General features: G+C 42.6%; 1 protein-coding gene across 4 annotated transcripts in view; it reads left to right on the top strand.

The window, feature by feature from the left end:
• ctdspla (CTD (carboxy-terminal domain, RNA polymerase II, polypeptide A) small phosphatase-like a) overlaps nucleotides 1-19,506 on the top strand; it is a 169,462-nt gene that overhangs the window by 105,727 nt on the left and 44,229 nt on the right. For all 4 annotated transcript variants that reach the window (XM_067968399.1, XM_067968373.1, XM_067968390.1 and 1 more), the window contains exon 2: nucleotides 1,197-1,354. In XM_067968399.1, coding sequence (XP_067824500.1) covers nucleotides 1,197-1,354 — 158 coding nt within the window. The remainder of the gene's footprint in view (nucleotides 1-1,196; nucleotides 1,355-19,506) is intronic.

Here is a 19,506-nt window from a genome sequence, read left to right as displayed (position 1 = left end):
TTGGATGATTCAGTCAAAAGGCCAAGTTTCCCATTTCCCAATATTTTTACAACTAGTCCTCAAAGAAAATTAAAACAACGTGCATTTTTTGTTAATGTCCCTATGATTTTTCTCTCTGAATATGCTCGCAGCAGTCTCCTGGAGATTTATCTTCAATTCCTGGAGACTCCAGGCCAATCAAGGATGGTTGGCAACCCTAGCAGTAGTGTGTTGTACCTCATTGCTGGTAAAGGTTATCTGGGAGTGTGCAGTGTTGACTGTATTGTCAGGTCTGATGTGCTTTATGAGGGTAATGGCAACAGTGACCGAGTTTGAAAACTATTCTCAACTGACATTTGGATTTGTATGAGCCCCATGTGGGGCCTCTTGGAAGACGATGCAATAATTGGGTTGGGGACGGAGAGGGTGTAAGGTTGCTTTCTGTACTACACAACCTGCTGGTGGCTCCATTAAGGTGTTTTGAGGGTAACTGGACTACAGTCTAGATTTATTCCATACTTGCCAAGGAGAATTTTGTGATTGTGAGGGGTCAGTGGAGTTGTGAGTGTGCATAACAATTTTTAGGATAGGAAAAGACCATTACCGTGAAATACTTGCTACAAAACACATGTTGATCAAGATCAGGCTTTCCACGGGCAACAGGGTGGTGTCTTGGATGCCTGATTCAGGACCAAGCAGCCTTAGGCAGAACAAACTCATTCCTTTTTCTTACATCAACCCCACCTACCCTGTAATCCCTTCTCCCTCCAGCAACACATGTAATTGTCTATTGAGCCCATAGACTTCCCTGTTAACTTATTGCACAAGTCTACCTTTTGGACAAAGAAAGTTCCAGCTGACTTGATTTTCTGCTCCTAACTCGTCTGATTTTTAACTTGTGTTCCCTGGTAATTGAACCCTTCACCATAATGAACAATGGGCTTGGATCAGTTTTGTCTGCACTTCGTCATGTTGAAAATTCCTCTTTTAACGAGAAAACAAACTCTACTCTCTTAACCTGTCTTTGTGTATCTTAAAAGACCTATATATAGTCTTTGTGACTCTTGATATCCTCTCAAGGGAAGGGAAAGGAGGTGGATTTAATGAGGGGGGGGACTGGAACATTTGAGGATAAGCGTTCCTGTATCTATGTCCAGAACACTCTTCTATAAATAATGCCATCTATTTCTCTTCTGCTAAATCACATTCTCTTTCAGTTTCTCAGAGCAGCATCAGCTTGAAGAAGCAGAGGAGTCGTAGCTTCTTCAACTCATTCTTCTGTTGCTTTCGTGACTACAATGTCGACTCACCGACCAACAACAGCAACTGCAATGCTCAAGCCCCGACGGTGGAAGAGAATGGGTCGATCGCTAAGGTGCGTATTGTTTCACTGCCATTATTTAGAAAGCGTTTGGTGAGGGAACATCCACACGTGAACTGCATCTCAAGAGTGTCAATTTATTCTTTCTTTCGTTCCTGAGTGACTCCCACTGTAAGTGCAATACTCCATTAGGAAATCAGTTGTCGGATCAAAATTGTTTCAGATCAGAAACTCATCAAAAATGAGGAAAAAATGAGTACAATTGATGTCCCTCCTGGTCAGAGCCAAGTTCTACCAGCTACTTGCTTCATAATTTTAAATGTGTGCCAATATTTCCATCCTTAAACTAAAAGTTGCAAACCTTTGGTAATGGTAGGTTTTGAGGTGTTTTGGCAGCAGATTGAAGTACCTTTCAGATTGTCTGTTCTGTTGCTGTTTCACAATTAATTGACCACTTAAAGCACTTAGCTTTCTTGCAAAGGATTCCAATAATGAAGACTTTGCATATTTAGAGATGGTGTTACAGATGGGGCTCCTAAAGTATTTTTGGCCAAGGTGCAAACTGCTGGAGCAGGTTCAGACATTTGAAGTTCCTGTTAAAGCAACTATCCGGCAAATATTTTTGTAGCACAATTCTAAACTTTCATGAGGTGTCATTTTAAGTTGAAAGTTCACACTGTGGGGAATAACAGTGCTCCACAATAGTACTTGTTTACAAATCTAGTTTTTTTTTCACTTCAAAAAATTTGGTCTCTTTCATTTCATTTCTTTTTTGTGTTGTAAAAAGCTTTTCTCATCTCGAAGCTACAGTCCAAAACAAGCTTTCATGTGCAAATGTAGATTCAGGGTTTCCTGGACTGAAATTGTGGTCTGTGTTTTAACTAAAGGTCTAACTAAAATAGAGAGAGAGAGAGTGAGTCTCATTTGCTGATTCATTTTATGCCTTGACTGGGCTGCTCTGTTAAGTGAAGCCTTGCCATCAGACAAAGCTGTAGACATTCAAAATTGGGTCAAGTAAGTGAATGAAAGGTTCAGATTCCATTAGCTCAGATAAATGGGAGGAAACCAGGAGAGGTTTTAACCTGAGACAGCTTCAGGGAAACTCTTCTCTCTTTGGGGCTGACTGGTTTGGTTGGACTTCATCCCATGCATTGATATAGACACAAAAACTGATTACATCATAAAGTGCTACAGTAATCAGGAATAGCTTTATTACATTTTTTTATTTTAGATTATTTTGTATAGTATGGTTCAAGTCCCATTCCAGGACTTGAGTACATAATCTAGGCTAACATTTAAGTACCTTATTAAGGGAGTGCTGCATTGTCATGACTGCCATCTTTATGCTGAGATATTAAACGGGGGTCCTGTGGGTTGTAGAGGATCACATTGCACTGATTCAAGAAGAGTAGGGAGTCCTTCCTGATTTATAGTTATCCCGCGATCAACACCAGCAAAAACAAACTAACCGGTCATTTGTGGGATCTTGCTGTGTGCAGATTAGCTGCTCCAATTGTCAACGTAACAACAATGACTGCACTTCAAAAGTAATTTTCGGACATGCTGAGAAAGTGAAAGTGATAACTGTAGAAGTTTTCAGCACAGGAGAAGGCCATTTGCTGCATCGTGGCTGTGCCAGCTATTTGCTGGAGCAATCTAAAACTTTGAAACTGTTGACCCTAGTCACTGACTTCCTAACCAAAGGTAACAGGGTGATCAGGGAAAAACTATCATCAAAACTGCTCATAATTTTAAATCCTCATTAATTCCCTAAACCTAGTGTAAGTTATCCCAGTACATCAATCTCCTCATATCTATAGTTTCCAACCTTGGGCATCAGACTGAAGAATCAATGCTGTATGCTTTTGTGGCTTTAATGTCATTTCTATAATTGGGTGCCCAAAACTGGATGCAATACTCTGTGGCCTAACCATTGACTTGTTCCAATTGATCATTGTCTCTTCACTTTCGTACTTGATGTTCCTATTTATAAGACCCAAAATTCTTTTGATTCTTTTTATAGCTTTATCTACCTTCCTTTGTACTTGCTATTGATCTATTATGATCTATTTTGAATGCCTAGGTTTCTTTGTTCATCCGTACCCATCAACGTTCAATCTTTCCTCAAGACCCTTCCATACCCAGAATCAACCTAATGAACCTTCTCTGCACTGCCTCCAATGCAAGGACGCCCTTCCTTAAATAAGGGCACCAGAACTGTACGCAGTACTCCAGGTGTGGTCTCACCAGCACCCTGTACAGTTGTAGCATGACTCCCCTGCTTTTATACTCCATCCCCCTAGAAATAAAGGCCAATATTCCGTTTGCCTTACGGATTACCTGCTGCACCCATGTTTCACGTATGAGGACACCCAGATCCCTCTGTACCGCAGCATTTTGTAATATTTCTCCATTTAAATAATATTTTGCTTTTTTATTTTTCCTCCCAAAATGGATGGAATCCTAGAATCATAGAAGTTACAACATGGAAGCAGGCCCTTCGGCCCAACATGTCCATGTCGCCCAGTTTATACCACTAAGCTAGTCCCAATTGCCTGCACTTGGCCCATATCCCTCTATACCCATCTTACCCATGTAACTGTCCAAATGCATTTTAAAAGACAAAATTGTACCCGCCTCTACTACTGCCTCTGGCAGCTCGTTCCAGACACTCACCACCCTTTGAGTGAAAAAATTGCCCCTCTGGACCCTTTTGTATCTCTCTCCTCTCACCTTAAATCTATGTCCACTCGTTATTGACTCCCCTACCTTTGGGAAAAGATTTTGACTATCGACCTTATCTATGCCCCTCATTTTCCTACATTATATGCCATCAGCCAAATTTTTGCCCATTCGCTTAACCTGTCAAAATCCCTTTGCAGACACTTTGTGTCCTCATTGCAACTTACTTTTCCACCTATCTTTGTGTTATCAGCAAATTTGGCCACAAGACACTCTGTTCCTTCATCCAAGTCATTGATATATATTGTAAATAGTTGAGGCCCCAGCACTGATCCCTGTGGCACCCCACTAGTTACAGATTGCCATTTTGAAAATGACCCTTTTATCCCGACTCTTTGTTTTCTGTTAGTTAGCCAATCCTCTATCCATACCAGTATATTACCCCCAACGCCATGAGCTCTTATCTTGTGCAGTAATCTTTTATGTGGCACCTTATCGAATGCCTTTTGGAAATCCAAATATACTGCATCCATTGGTTCCCCTTTATCCATCCTGCCTGTTACTTCCTCAAAGAACTCTAATAAATTTGTCAGACACGATTTCCCCTTCATAAAACCATGTTGACTCTCCTTGATTGTATTATGAGTCTCCAAATGTCCCGCTACTCCTTCCTTAATAATGGATTCTAGCATTTTCCCAATGACAGATGTTAGGCTAACTGGTCTATAGTTACCTGCTTTCTGTCTCACTCCCTTCTTGAATAGGTTTGTAGTTTTCCAATCCGCTGGGACCTTTCCAGAATCTAGTGAATTCTGGAAGATTACAACCAATGCATCCACTATCTCTGTGGCCACCTCCTTGAAGACCCCCTTAATGATGCAGGGGACTTGTCAGCCTTTAGGCCCATTAGTTTACCTAGTGATTGTTTTTAGTTCCTCCTTCCCCTTTGCCCCTTGATTTTTGACTATTATTGGTATGTTATTAGTATCTTCTACTGTGAAGACAGATACAAAATATCTGTTCAATTCCTCTGCCATTTCCTTGTTTTCCATTATTATTTCCCCAATCTCATCCTGTAAGGGACCAATGTTTACTTTAGCTACCCTCTTCCTTTTTATATACTTGTAGAAGCTTTTACTGTCAGTTTTTATATTTTTTGCTAGTTTACTCTCATAATTTATTTTCTCCCTCTTTATTATTCTTTTAGTCATCCTTTGCTGGTTTTTAAAATTTTCCCAATCTTCGTGCTTACCAGTAATCTTTGCCATGTTGTATGCTTTTTCTTTTAACCTGATACCATCCTTGACTTCCTTACTATCTCCAACCTATTCTTTGCCCTATTTGCTGTTTATTTTAACATTAAAATCTCCAGCTCTCCTTATGCCTCTCCCTCCTACCATCCATTTTGTAATAAAATGGTTTTCACTGGCTTCCAATCAGTTTTAAAGACCAGTTTTGTAGCTAATCAAAAGCTTAGATTCTTGTGAAGAATGGAAAAAAAAGAACTTGCATTTATATAACGCCTATCGTGTCCTCAGGAGGCCCCAATGCGCTTCGCAGCCAATGAAGTAGTTCTGAATTGTAGACACTGTGGTAGGAAAACGCAGCAGCCAATTTGCACACAGCAAGATCCCACAAACAGCACCGAGATAAATGACCACTAAATCTGTGTTTGTGGTGTTGGTTGAGGGATAAGTGTTCGCCAGGGCACCGGGAGAACGCCCCTGTTTTTCTTCAAATAGGACCATGGGATCTTTGAGAGGTCAGGCGGGGCCTCAGTTTAATATCTCATCCAAAAGACGGCACCTCTGACAGTGCAGCACTCCCTTAGTACTGCACTGAAGTGTCAGCCTGGATTAGGTTCTCGAGTCTCTGGAGTGGGACTTGAACCCATGACCTTTTGACACCGAGGTGAGTGCTCCCACTGAGCCAAAGCTGACGCTGTAAGGCATTAACTAAAAACCGTGCAGGGCAACTGACCAATTTAAGTGAGAATGATAAAGCATACTCCAGACCGAATGTCAAAGTCAGTGACTTTGCTTAATTGGGAAAAAAGTTCTAAAATACCCTACCCCTTTTCCATGCTGTGCAGGCTCACGTGAAGAATTATCACCTAGGTGAGTTGGTAGGTGCCAGTGCCATTAATGTAGTTTGGCATGGTGGCATTATCCAGGTGAGTCTTTTGGTGCGAAATTGTATGGTAGTCCTAGCCACCAATTTAGTTCTTTTGTGCTTCGTCCAATGGTTAATAGGAACATAGGAACAGGAGTAGGCCATTCAGCCCCTCGTGCCTGCTCCGCCATTTGATAAGATCATGGCTGATCTGTGATCTAACTCCATATTCCTGCCTTTGGCCCATATCCCTTAATACCTTTGGTTGCCAAAAAGCTATCTATCTCAGATTTAAATTTAGCAATTGAGCTAGTATCAATTGCCGTTTGCGGAAGAGAGTTCCGAACTTCTACCACCCTTTGTGTGTAGAAATGTTTTCTAATCTCGCTCCTGAAAGGTCTGGCTCTAATTTTTAGACTGTGCCCCCTACTCCTAAAATGCCCAACCAGCGGAAATAGTTTCTCTCTATCCACCCCATCTGTTCCCCTTAATGTCTTATAAACTTCGATCAGATCACCCTTTAACCTTCGAAACTCCAGAGAATACAACCCCAATTTGTGTAATCTCTCCTCGTAACTTAACCCTTGAAGTCCGGGTATCATTTAGTAAGGTGGGAACCTAGAAGAAAGTGACTGAAATGTCCATGGCAAAGATTTAGCAATAAAAGCAATTGCCCATGACAAGCACAAATGGTTTGTCAGCTCACTATTTCATTCTGTATGTGTGGTGTCAAAAAGCAGCCTCTTAATTAGCAATAGGTGATCCTTTTTGGCATCAAACATTGAGTTGTAGGGGAGTCACAGGCAGGCAGATAGGTGGTTAGTAATGGAACACAAGCTAGTAGTCAGTGGGAGAAGTTGAGGGGGAGGTTTGATTGGGATAAAGATCTAGTTTTGAAGATGTTGCACGTTTGGTAAGTACAGTGCACATCCTATAACAGACTGAACCCAGCTGACCTGATTTATGTGGTTTAACCAATGTCATAAAAGGAGAGTAAATGGCTTCCTAATGCCAACTATTCTAAACCTTTGATGAGTGCTTTGTAGAGGCTCGTTAGTTTATTCGTTCAGCTAATTAGCCACTGATTTTGAATATCTAGTGATTTATTGTGAGTACGCCAAACTGCAGATTATGGGCTACGGCTTGGATTAAGACCTGAAACTCCACCTGAGGTGGTGTATGTTATTTCATTATTGAACATACTGATTCCAGGTACAAATATACCACATTTCCTGCAGCTACACAGTTTAAGTGAAGAAATGTCCAGGCAAACCAGTAGTTCTGTCCATTAGAAGCAAAGAAGCCTGCATTGCTGTTAATGCATTTGGTTTAGGGATACTATTTTTATCCCATTTACCCACTGTCTTGTGGTCTTGTCCACACAAAGCAAGCCCACTGTACCCATAAACTGAAGGACACAGTGACGAACCTCACTCCTTTCCCCAGACTGTCCTTTAATATCCAAGCTTTGTTCCAAGACAAAAGAGAAATTGTACACAATATATATTAAATTTTTAATCTAATTTTTATGCTTCTATTTCAGGAACATTTAAATTATTAGTGTTGGATTGTTAGCATTCCCTATATCCATTTAAATGCATGATAATTAAAAGCATAAATTTCAATTTTCCTCGCTCTTTGTTACTTAAGTTCATTGATGCCTTGTACCAAATTTCAATTTATATGGACACTATTAACAGTGTGATTCTAACATCGGCAGAGATGAAAAAGATGTATTGCACCTATTCTATTTCTGCCTAGGGCTCTGTTTGGAGTGAACAGTGGAATAAATCTTTCCGACACAGCCTAATAATAGTGTTCCTGAACCAAGCACTCCACTGTCCTATCTGAAACTCTTGAGATCTTGCTGTTCGTTCTCCTCATGAGAAAGGTGGAAGGATGTCATGTGGCAGCAGATGTCACAGTGTGTGTAAATTGAGGATAATGTAAGGGGGGGCAAAAGTAACATTGACATCTCCTGCAATTAGTTTTGTGTAAAGATTTCATGAGTAAACCATCTCAGCACAGGGGACCATTTTCTGAAAGGGCAGACTCATGGAATGATACCCCACAGAAGGAGGCCATCGTGCCTGTGTCAGTTCTTAGGAAGAGATATCCAATTAGTCCCACACCCCTGTTCTTTCCCCATTGCCCTGCCAATATTTCCTCTTCAAGTATTTAGGAATATATCTCAAAACACGCCAGAGGAATGGAGCACTGCCAAACAATTGAGCTTTTACTGATGGACTTGTTCCTGCACTTTATAATTATGAAGCAACAAAAGATTTGAGAGAGTTTGTAGCACAGGGAGTTGGAGCTCCAGCCTACTATCCCGCAAGGTAGCCGGAAATGGGTTCAAGCTTGAGACTCCCTACACGGTGAGCTCCGGATTTCAGCTGTTAGGAGAGGAACCTTGCTGGGAAAAGAGGAGAATTTTGGATGGCGCTGGTCAACCACTAGTGCCCAGTTATGGAACAACGAAGCCGGGACGTGGGCGACAGTCACATGCTCATTGTCTCAGCTGGGCTCTGGTCCAAGGAGATCTAAGGAATGGAAAAAAAGACAATAAAAGTGTGAAGCTGAGAATCTGCTAGAATCCAACTGTGAAATGTTTTTGGAAGTGGTCTGAGAATTGAAACATTTTGATCTGACAAATTTAACGATCCACATACCAGAGTAGACAGCTCAACCCTGAAAGTTCCTGACTTGTAGTTTTGGTAGGTGGCAGGATATGGAGGCGCATAAACTGTCCCAAGTGCAGAGAGTTGGCACCAGTGGTGGGAGCGTCTTGACTTTGATGAAAGGTTAACATTTGGCGTTTATCCTTTGGCTGGTGTTTACTTCACACACTTTTTAAGAAGTAAATTCTGTGATTGTTGACCTGATTAAATTGATGTGCGCTGATTCTTTTGTCCTAAGCTTTAAATGTGTGCTCCAGATGAGCGTCTAAAGTGACCTGATCTTTTGAGTGTTCGTCTGAAAATTAAAAAAAACTATTTGTCTGTTTTCTTTTTTCCCAACTGTTTTTTCTGCCCTTCAACTCTGAAAGCAGGAAATTCCACTGGGATATAGTTGAACAAGTTCTGCCAACTCTCCCATCACCTTTCCCAAGTGGCTGTTCTTGTGTCAGCTTGAATTGTAAATGTTAGCAGGCAATTTGGCTGCGGGCAGCTCAGCTCTATCTGGTCCTTAGCAAAAGTCCACAGACGTGCATTTTCCAACCGGTGTCACTGATAAGGAGTGGGAACGCTAACTGAAATTCTACCCCCACCCCTTCCTTAACTCAGAGACACTAAGGCCAATTGTTATGCTGCTCCAGCCTCAATCAAAAAAAAAACCCAGCACTGACTTGGGATCAAACTTTGGAGCCTCCAGGTTGCTATCGCTCAGTACCACACTTTGTGGTGCATTTAACAACAGAGTCATCGGTGAACTGAAACTAATTTTTTTAAAAACCCACACAAATCCTGCCGCAAGGTATCTGCCCTTCCTTTGAGAAGACTCTGGTAGCAGTTGTTTAAAGACCTGACAGTAGTGAAATAGTGGGGTGATGTATAAATATCGAGATCAGGAAAGCAAGTAGCAAAAATAATGTGGTTATAATGGAAGATATTAATTTTCACACAGACTAGGAGAAGCAAAACAGCTTAAGTAGTAAAGGCAATAAATTTCTAGAATGTTTTCTGGAACAATACATTTTAAAACTGACAAGGGAACAGGCCATAGTGGCTTTAGTCTTGAGTAACGAACCAGAATTAGTTAACAATCTGATAGTAAGGGAGCATAGCGCAAATAGTGACCATAATATGATTGAATTTGATGTTAGATTTGAGAGGGAGAAGGGAGAGTCACAAACCAAGCTTTTAAATTGAAGTAAGGCAAACTTCAAAGGGATGAGAAATGAACTGTTAATGGGTAAATCTACAAACGGTGGAAAGTATTCAAGGAATTATTTGGTACGATACAAAACCAGTGCATACCATTAAAAGGCAAAGGCTCCCCTTGTGCAGTTAAGAAACCATGGTCAACAACAACTTGCATTTATATAGCGCCTTTAACGTCGTAAAATGTCCCAAGGTTCTTCACAGGAGTGATTATCAAAAAAAATTTAAAAACCGAGCCACATAAGGAGGTATTAGGACAGGTGACTAAAATCTTGGTCAAAAAGGTAGGTTTTAAGGAGCGTCTTAAAGGAGGAGAGAGGTAGAGACAGAGAGGTTTAGGGAGGGAATTCCAGAGCTTAGGGCCCAGGCAGCTGAAGGCACGGCCGCCAATGGTGGAGTGATGAAAATCAGGGCTGCACAAGAGGCAAGAATTGGAGGAGCGCAGAGATCTGGGAGGATTGTAGGGCTGGAGGAAGTTACAGAGATAGGGAGGGGTGAGGCCGTGGAGGGCTTTGAAAACAAGGATGAGAATTTTAAAATCGAGGCATTCCCGGACCAGGAGCCCATGGAGGTCAGCGAGCAGAGGAGTGATAGGTGCAAGTTAGGATATGGGTAGCAGAGTTTTGGATCAGCTCAAGATTATGGAGGGTGGAAGATGGAAGGCTGGCCAGGAGAGCATTGGAATGGTCACGTCTAGAGGTAACAAAGGCATGGATGAGGGTTTCAGCAGCAGATGAGCTGAGGCAGGGCGGAGACGGGCGATGTTACGGAGGTGGCCTTGGTGATGGAGGGGATATGTGGTGCGAAACTCATCTCAGGGTCAAATAGGACGCTACGTTTGCAAGCGGACTGGTTCAGCCTCAGACAGTGGCCAGGGAGAGGGATGGAGTTGGTGGCTAAGGAATGGAGTTTGCAGTGGGGACCAAAGACAATGATTTCAGTCTTCCCAATATGTAGTTGGAGGAAATTTTTGCTCATCCAGTACTAGATGTCGGACAAGCAGTGTGACAAATGAGAGACAGTGGAGGGGTCGAGAGAGGTGGTGGTGAGGTAGAGCTGGGTGTCGTCAATGGAATCTGACACATGAGGTAACAAATGGGATGAGACAGTATCAATCTAAAAGAAAAGGCTTACACAAATGCAAGAAAAAGTAAAAATCCAGAAGACTGGGAGAGCTATAAAAAGCAACAAAGGAAGTAATAAGAGGAATATGATTTTTTTAAAAACTTGCTAGGGATACCAAAGCTAACTGTAAAAGTTTTTATAAATATATATTAAGCAAAAGAGAGTTATTGGGGAATGTGGGCCCATTATACTCACCTGAATCTGTCTTTAATGGACAGTAAGGAAATGGGAAACGTGTTAAATGAGTACTTTGTATCCATTTTCACAGTGGAGGAAGAGGACAAAATACCTGTGGTACACAAAGGCACCTAAAATAAGTCAAGGGAAGGAACTTAGTGGACTTAATACAAATTTTTAAAAATAAGTTTTAAAGAATGGTAATGAAGTCAGTGGAGACGAAAATGGGAAGAGGTGTTTAGAATAGAATCATGGAATCTTACAGCACAGAAGGAGGCCATTCGGCCCGCCGTGCCTAAGCCGGCTCTTTGAAAGAGCTGTCCAATTTAGTAGTCCCACACTTCAGCCTTTTCCCCATAATCCTGCAAATTACTCCTCTTCAAGTACATGTCCAATTGCCCTTTAAAAGTTCCTATGGAATCTGCTTCCACCATCTTTTCAGGAAGTGCATTCCAGATCTTACCAACCCTCTGTGTGAAAAAATTTCTCCTCAATTCCCCTCTAGGTCTTTTACCAATTATTTTGAATCTGTGATCTCTGGTTACTGACCCACTTGCCAGAGGAAACTGTTTCTCTCTACTTGCTCTATCAAAATCCCGTATAATTCTGAATACCAACGAGGTGGCTGAGCTGTTATCACCCTTCCACACAAATGTCTAAAGTCAAAATTACTCCCATAGATTTTTATTGGGTAAGGGTATTAATGGATCTGGAGCAGAGGCAGATAAATGGAGTTGAGATACAGATCAGCCATGACCTGATAGAATGATGAAACAGGCTTAAGGGACAGGATGGCTTACTCCTGTTCCTATGAAAAAACAACTTTCCTACAGCGAGGTGCTGAAGCACAATGCCTTTACTTCAACTTGGCTCCCAATACACTGTCATGTTTTGGTGTCGACGCATCATGTTTGAGTCCTAAATCTTAGACTTCAAACTTTCTTTCTCTTTTTTACAGTTACACATGGAGCTGTACTTCAGGCAAATACTGGGCGCTAAGGCCACTGAATTCCTTTACTTTCTAAATGTCGGACAGCGGTTCTGTCAGCAGTCCCACTGACGCTACAAACCGATTGATGAAGCTTCATGTGGCAGGTTACTGGTCTCAGTTACGTCACTAGCTTAAGGCTTCAGACAAAGGCTTGGACCCTGCTTCCCCCACCTCCGACAAGAGGAGGAAGGAAAACAAAGTGTGCAAAATATGGTCTGCTTTTGCCCACCTTCTATCGACCAGATTACCTTGGCAGAGGCCTGGGCACTAATTGTATGCCTGCTCTCTCGATGGGGGAAATCAGTCAAGTGGGATAACCTACTGACCAGACTAAGAGAGAGTACAAGAAAGTCTAAGATAGGTTTACAGTGCATGTGTGTAAACGCACAAAGTGTAGTAAACAAGGTTGGTGAGCTGCAGGCGCAGTTAGCCACATGGGAATATGATGTCGTGGCGATAACGGAGACCTGGCTTAAAAAAGGGCAGGATTACGTACTAAATATTCCTGGATACAAGGTGTTCAGGAAAGAGAGGGAAGGAAAGCAAGGAGGGGGGATGGCAGTATTGATTAAGGAGAATATTGCAGTACTGGAGAGAGAGGATGTCCTGGAGGGGTCAAGGACAGAATCTATTTGGTTAGATTTAAGAAACAATAGAGGTGCCATTACACTACTGGGTGTATTCGATAGGCCACCAACTAGTGGGAAGGAGATAAAGCAGCAAATTTGCAAGGAAATTACAGAGGTGCAAAAGCCATAGAGTAGTGATAACAGAGGACTTCACCTATCCTAATATAGACTGGAATAACTAATAATATAAGGGGCACAGAGGGGGAGAAATTTTTGAAGTGTGTTCAGGAGAACTTTCTTGTCCAGTACGTTTCTAGCCCAACGAGGAAGGAGGCATTGCTGGACTTGGTTCTGGGGAATGAGATGGGCCAAGTGGAGCAAGTGTCAGTGCGAGAGCATTTAGGGAGCAGAGATCATAAGGTTTAGAATAGCCATGGAAAAGGACATGGGTCACTCTAAAGTAAAAATACTCAATTGGAGGAGGGCCAATTTCAATGGGATGAGAACTGACCTGGCCCGGGTAAACTGGAATCAAAGATTGGCAGGTAAAACTATAATTGAACAATGGGCGGCCTTTAAGGAGGAGATGGTTTGGGTACAGTCTAGGTACATTCCCATGAGGGAGAAAGGTAGGGCAACTAAAGCCAGAGCTCCCTGGATGACAAAAGAGATAGAGAGTAAGATGAAGCCGAAAAAAGGGGCATATGACATGTCAGGTTGATAACACAAATGAGAAACAGGCTGAATATAGAGAGTTCAGAGGGGAAGTGAAAAAGGAAATAAGAGAGGCAAAGAGAGAGTGTGAGAATAGACTGGTGGCAAATATAAAAAGGAATCCAAAAGTCTTTTATAGGCATGTAAACAGTAAATGGGTAGTAAGAGGAGGGGTGTGGCCGATTAGGGACTGTAAAGGAGATCTACTCATGGAGGCAAAGCGCATGGCCGAGGTACTAAATGAGTACTTTGCATCCGTCTTTACCAAGGAAGAAGATGCTGTCAGAGTCTCGGGAAAGGAAGATATAGTTGAGATACTGGATGGGCTAATAATTGATAGAGGTACTAGAAAGGCTAGCTGTACTTAAAGTGGATACGTCACCCGGTCCGGATAGGATACATCCTAGGTTAATGAGGGAAGTAAGGGTAGAAATTGTGGAGGTACTGGTCATAAATCTTCCAATCCTCCTTAGATATGGGGGTGGTGCCAGAGGACTGGAAAATTGTAAATGATGCACCCTTGTTCAAAAAAGGGTGTAATGATAAACCCAGCAACTCTGGGCAAGTCAGTTTAACCTCGGTGGTGGGGAAACTTTTAGAAATAATAAACCGGGACAGAATTAGCAGTCACTTGGACAAGTGTGGATTGATTAGGGAAAGCCAGCACGGATCTGTTAAAGGCAAATCGGGTTTAACTAACCTGGTAGAGTTTTTTGATGAGGTAACAGAGAGGGTCGACGAGGGCAATGCGGTTGATGTGGTGTAAATGGACTTTCAAAAGATGTTTGATAAAGTACCGCGAACTAGCCTTATCATCAAGATTGAAGCCCATGGAATAAAGGGGGCAGTAGCAACATGGATACAAAATTGGCTAAGGGACAGGAAACAGAGAATAGTGGTGAACGGTTTTTCGGACTGGAGGGAGGTGTACAGTGGCTTTCCCCAGGGGTCGATACTAGGATCACTGCTTTTCTTGATATATTAATGACTTGGACTTGGGTGTACAGGGCACAATTTCCAAATTTGCAGATGACACAAAACTTGGGAAAGTAGTGAAAAGTGAGGAGGATAGTGATAGACTTCAAGAGGATATAGACAGGTTGGTGGAATGGGTGGACACGTGGCAGATGAAATTTAACGCAGAAAAATGCGAAGTGATACATTTCGGGAGGAAGAACAAGGAGAGGCAATATGAACTAGAAGGCACAACTCTAAAAGGGGTGCAGGAACAGAGAGATCTGGGGGTATATGTGCACAAATCGTTGAGAGTGGCAGGGCATGTTGAGAAAGCGGTTAAAAAAGCATACGGGATCCTGGGTTTTATAGATAGAGGCATAGACTACAAAAGCAAGAAAGTTATGATGAACTTTTATAAAACACTGGTTCGACCACAACTGGAGTATTGTGTCCAGTTCTGGGCACCGCACTTTAGGAAAGATGTGAAGGCCTTAGAGAGAGTGCAGAAAAGATTTACTAAAATGATTCCAGGGATGAGGGACCTCAGTTACGGGGATAGACTGGAGAAGCTGGGATTGTTCTCCTTGGAACAGAGAAGGTTGAGAGGAGATTTGATAGAGGTGTTCAAAATTATGAAGGGGTCTAGACAGAATAGAGAGAGAGAAACTGTTCCCATTGGCGGAAGGGTCAAGAACCAGAGGGCATAGATTTAAGGTGATTGGCAAAAGAACCAAAGGTGACAGGAGAAAAAAACTTTTTTACACAGCGAGTGGTTAGGATCTGGAATGCACTGCCCGAAGGGGTGGTGGAGGCAGATTCAATCATGGCCTTCAAAAGGGAACTGGATAAGTACTTGAGAGGAAAAAATTTGAAGGCTACCGCGATAGGGCGAGGGAGTGGGACTAGCCAGATTGCTCTTACATAGATCCGGAACGGACACGCTAGGCCAAACAGCCTCCTTCCGTGCTGTAACCGTTCTGTGATTCCATTCACCAAAACGTGAAATTCAGGCAGATTTATTTTACAAGGTACTGTGACAGTAGTGTTCAAAACAAACAACAGTTGAGCAGACCAGTCCTTTTTAGTAGTGAATCGATAATAGCAGCTATGTATAGACCATTTAATATAGTGTGTGCTCACTGTATTGTGCCCACTCCCTGAACTGCATGCGGGGAGTGCTCTTAAAATAAGCAAACTCTGTCTGCACGCCTGAAGCAGTATTATGACAGATCCTTATTATGATGGAGGATCTTGCTGCAGACCAGAGACGTTTGTCAGCTAATGGCCCTGCTGACTTTTCCTTCTGAGGCCTCCATTTTGAGTCCTGTGACCTAAATTGTTTTGTCAGGTCTGAGAAATCACAAGTGACTACAGTAGTGCAAAATGACATATGCAACCCGTTGAGATTTATTCCTGAAATCATTGTACAGACTTCGTTTCACTGCGATATGCAGATCCCATCTCAGCAGGTATAGGTTTTAAACTGGATCTGCTTCTTCCTGAAACCTTCCTTCCCCCTCCCATCCCCATCCCCAACCCTGCACTAGAAGGTATTCTGTTTTTTAAAAGTTGGGTCTCCAGTGCCTTGCATCGTAGGACACTCCGTACTTGCGTTTCCCATATGACTCACTAATGTCCTCTCTTCAAGAGGACACACTGAGCAGGAGCCTGGCATTTTCCCAACAGCTTTGCGAGTTTCGCGGGAAAATGGGTAGAACCATGGAATACGATCCCCAAAACATCGCTGGTGAATCATAGGACCAGGAGTTGGTCATTTGGCCCATCGAGCCAGTGCCATCATCTTGGCCATTCTTCATATCCCGTAATGTCCTTACTTTTAAAGTATGTATCTATTAAACACCTCAATTGACTTTGCTCGTCTGGCTTCCTGGGGCAATGTGTTCCACATTCTTACAATCCTTTGTGTGAAGTTTTGCCTGGATTCGCTTTTTAAAATCGATTTAGTCCTAATTCTAAAGGGACGATTATAACCCTGCCTTCCCAGTGGAAACTGGGCAGTCGGACAGTGAAAATGGTCCAGGAGACTTAACCGCCGACATCTCGCCAGTTCCTGCTGTCTTCTATTTTAATCTGCTCGTCTGAGCAGGTGGAAAGGCCTGAAGCCGATGGGGTCCTCCTTTAAATATGCAGATTGGGGTCTGATGATGTCATCGGGCCGTGTCTGCTATTTTAACTGGTGGCCCGAGCGGGGATACAGTTGTGGCTTTCCCAGCAGGTGAAGGTAGCAGGAAGAGGATACGGACCCAGAAGAGGTAATTTAAAAAAAAAAAAATTTTCCTTGTGGGGCTAGGAGGAGTAGGAAACCCCTTCTCTGCGACGTACCCGAGTCCTGCAGACCGTCCCTTCAGTCCCGCCCCTTCGGCCTCCTGCTGCCTGAAATTACACTCCTGCCCGCTGGCTAGCTGCCAGTCCCTTCATTCTAGGTATTATCCTGCTGAATCACCACTCTCTCCAGTATGTCCATTGCAAAATGAGGCTCCCAAAACTGAATGCAATATTTCAAATGAGATCTGTCCAGTGCTCTGTATATTTGCACAAGCATTTTGCTTTTTAATATTCTTATACCTCTTGACGATGCCAACATCTGATTAATCTGTTTGATCATTTTTTTGTATCAGCAAGCCAACCGTTATGATTTATGTACCTGGAAATAATCTCTTTGTTGATCTACTTCCCAATCCGTCCCTATTTCAATTGCATTCCTATCTGCCATTCTTGTGCCACTTCACATTACTTTACGTCAAAATGTATCTGCCAAGGTTCCTTTGCTTAATCTGTGTTCCTTTACAATTTTCTGTCCCCTTCGCATATCACTTGTCACTGCCCACCAATCCTAGAATTTCCCCTTTTATCCCAGTTCTCTGATTCCTAACTTGATCAGTTGCTGTCGGTGTCATGAGATTGCCTTCAGTTCTTTGCGTTTCAGTTTTCGTTTGCAATCTTTGATGTGGAATCTTAACAAATGCCTTCTGAAAACCCATATATATGGCATCCATTAATCCTCCTCTATCCACCTGCCCAATGACTCTATCAGCCATGTTAGTTAGACTTGACTCCTTGAGTAAGGGTGCAACATTTGCTAACTTCCAATCCTCTGGTACTGTTCTTGAATCAAGCGAGCTATGGAAGAATATAATTCATTCACCCCAGCTTCCTTGTCTAATATCCTTGAGTAGAAAACATCTGGGCTTTGAATATTTTTCTGGTTTCAATCCCATTTGTCTGCCTTCAATCCTGTGAATGGAATTGGGCCTATTCAGTCAACCATAAAACAACGTCTCTGCCCATATAGCCCAGTTGCACCAAGCTACCTGGGCTGCTTCACATAGCTAAATAACAAGAATTGGGTGTGTCATTGAACAAGGGCTCGAAGTAAGTAGGAGGGGAATAGCCTAAACCTAAATATCTAAAGAGAGCAAGAAACTTGTGTTTTACTGATGCAGTCCTCTTGTGACTGTAGCATCTCCACTCCTTCACGTGCTAAGATCTGCACGCCTGTTGCTTCATTGGCTCATAGTACCTGAAGTCAATTTGCGACAATCATGTTGTGCAAATAGACATTGAATCCCGAGTCCACTATATAGCGCCCTTTATTACATAGAATTTACAGCACAGAAACAGGCCATTCAGCCCAAAGATCCATGCTGGTGTTTATGCTCCACACGAGCCTCCTCCCACCCTACTTCATCTAATCCTATCAGCATGTCCTTTTATTCCTTCCTCATGTGTTTATACAGATTCCTCTTAAATGCATCTATGCTATTCGCCTCAACTACTCCTTGTGGTAGGAAGTTCCACATTCTCGCCACTCTCTGAGTAAAGAAGTTTCTCAGTTCCCTATTGGATTCATTAGTGACTGTCTTTTATTAATGGTCCCTAGTTTTGGACTACCCCACAAGTGGAAACATCTTCTGTACATATTCAATTAGATGGTCTCTTCTGTTGAATGCAAAACGCTTTCTTGTGCCTTATGGTACAAAAACGCATTAAAGCATTTCATGAAGTGCCTGCCCCTTTAGAAAATGTACTATTTTAATTATTGGAACAGTTGTGCAGTTAAGCCACAACCCATATGGAAGCAATCAGAAACCTGCCTTGTGCTGTTCCATCATACCCTGCAAACTGGGCCTCTCCAGTTGATGCTAATTACTAAGTCTCATCAAGCTGTTCCTCACGCAGGAAGTCTGATCGTTCTTGACTATGACGACTATGGTCATTGATAGCACTTGATGGAGGCTCTTCATCAGGACAGAGAAGATCATACTCGTAAACATATTGCAGCTGAGATGTTCCTGTCAGCACTGTGTAACTTAACCTGCAGTGCGGCATACTAATGAAGACAAGGCTCGTGTGCTTGGGAAAATCATGGGGAGAAACATTTGTTTTGCAGTCTATAATCAGCTGCCTTTCTTAACTCCTTTTAAAAATCGCAAAGTCACATCTGAGACCGACATTTCCAACTTGTATTAAATTACATTTTTAAACGACTCTTAAGGGTCTTTGAACTTTTTTTTAAAGTTGATGGGAACCGGCTTTAGCTCCCAGGATTCATTGGCTGGGCACTGATGTTTCTTGTTCATTGTTCTTTTGGTATAACATTTTTGTCCTTACACCCTGCCTCCTTGCTAGGGTCCTTTCTCTCTCTCTCTCTCTCTCTCTCTCTCTCTCTCTCTCTCCCCTTCTCTTTCTCTCTCTCTCATCCCCCCCCCTCTGTGTGTGTGTGTGTCTCTCTCTCTCTCTCTCTTTCTCTCCCCCCTCCCCTGTCTGTCTCTCTCCTCCCTCTCTCTCTCTCTTTCCCCTCCTCTCTTTCTTTCTCTCTCTCTCTCTCTCCCCTTCCCTGTCTCTCTTTTTCTTTCTCTCTCTCTCCCCTTCCCTGTCTCTTTCTCTCTCTCTCTCCCCTCCCCTGTGTGTGTCTCTTTCTCTCTCCCCTCCCCTGTTTGTCTCTCTCTCTTCTCCCTCCTCTGTCTCTCTCTA

The sequence above is a fragment of the Heptranchias perlo genome, chromosome 2 (assembly GCF_035084215.1).
Source record: "Heptranchias perlo isolate sHepPer1 chromosome 2, sHepPer1.hap1, whole genome shotgun sequence".
NCBI lineage: Eukaryota > Metazoa > Chordata > Chondrichthyes > Hexanchiformes > Hexanchidae > Heptranchias > Heptranchias perlo.
This window is presented reverse-complemented; position numbering and strand designations above follow the sequence as displayed.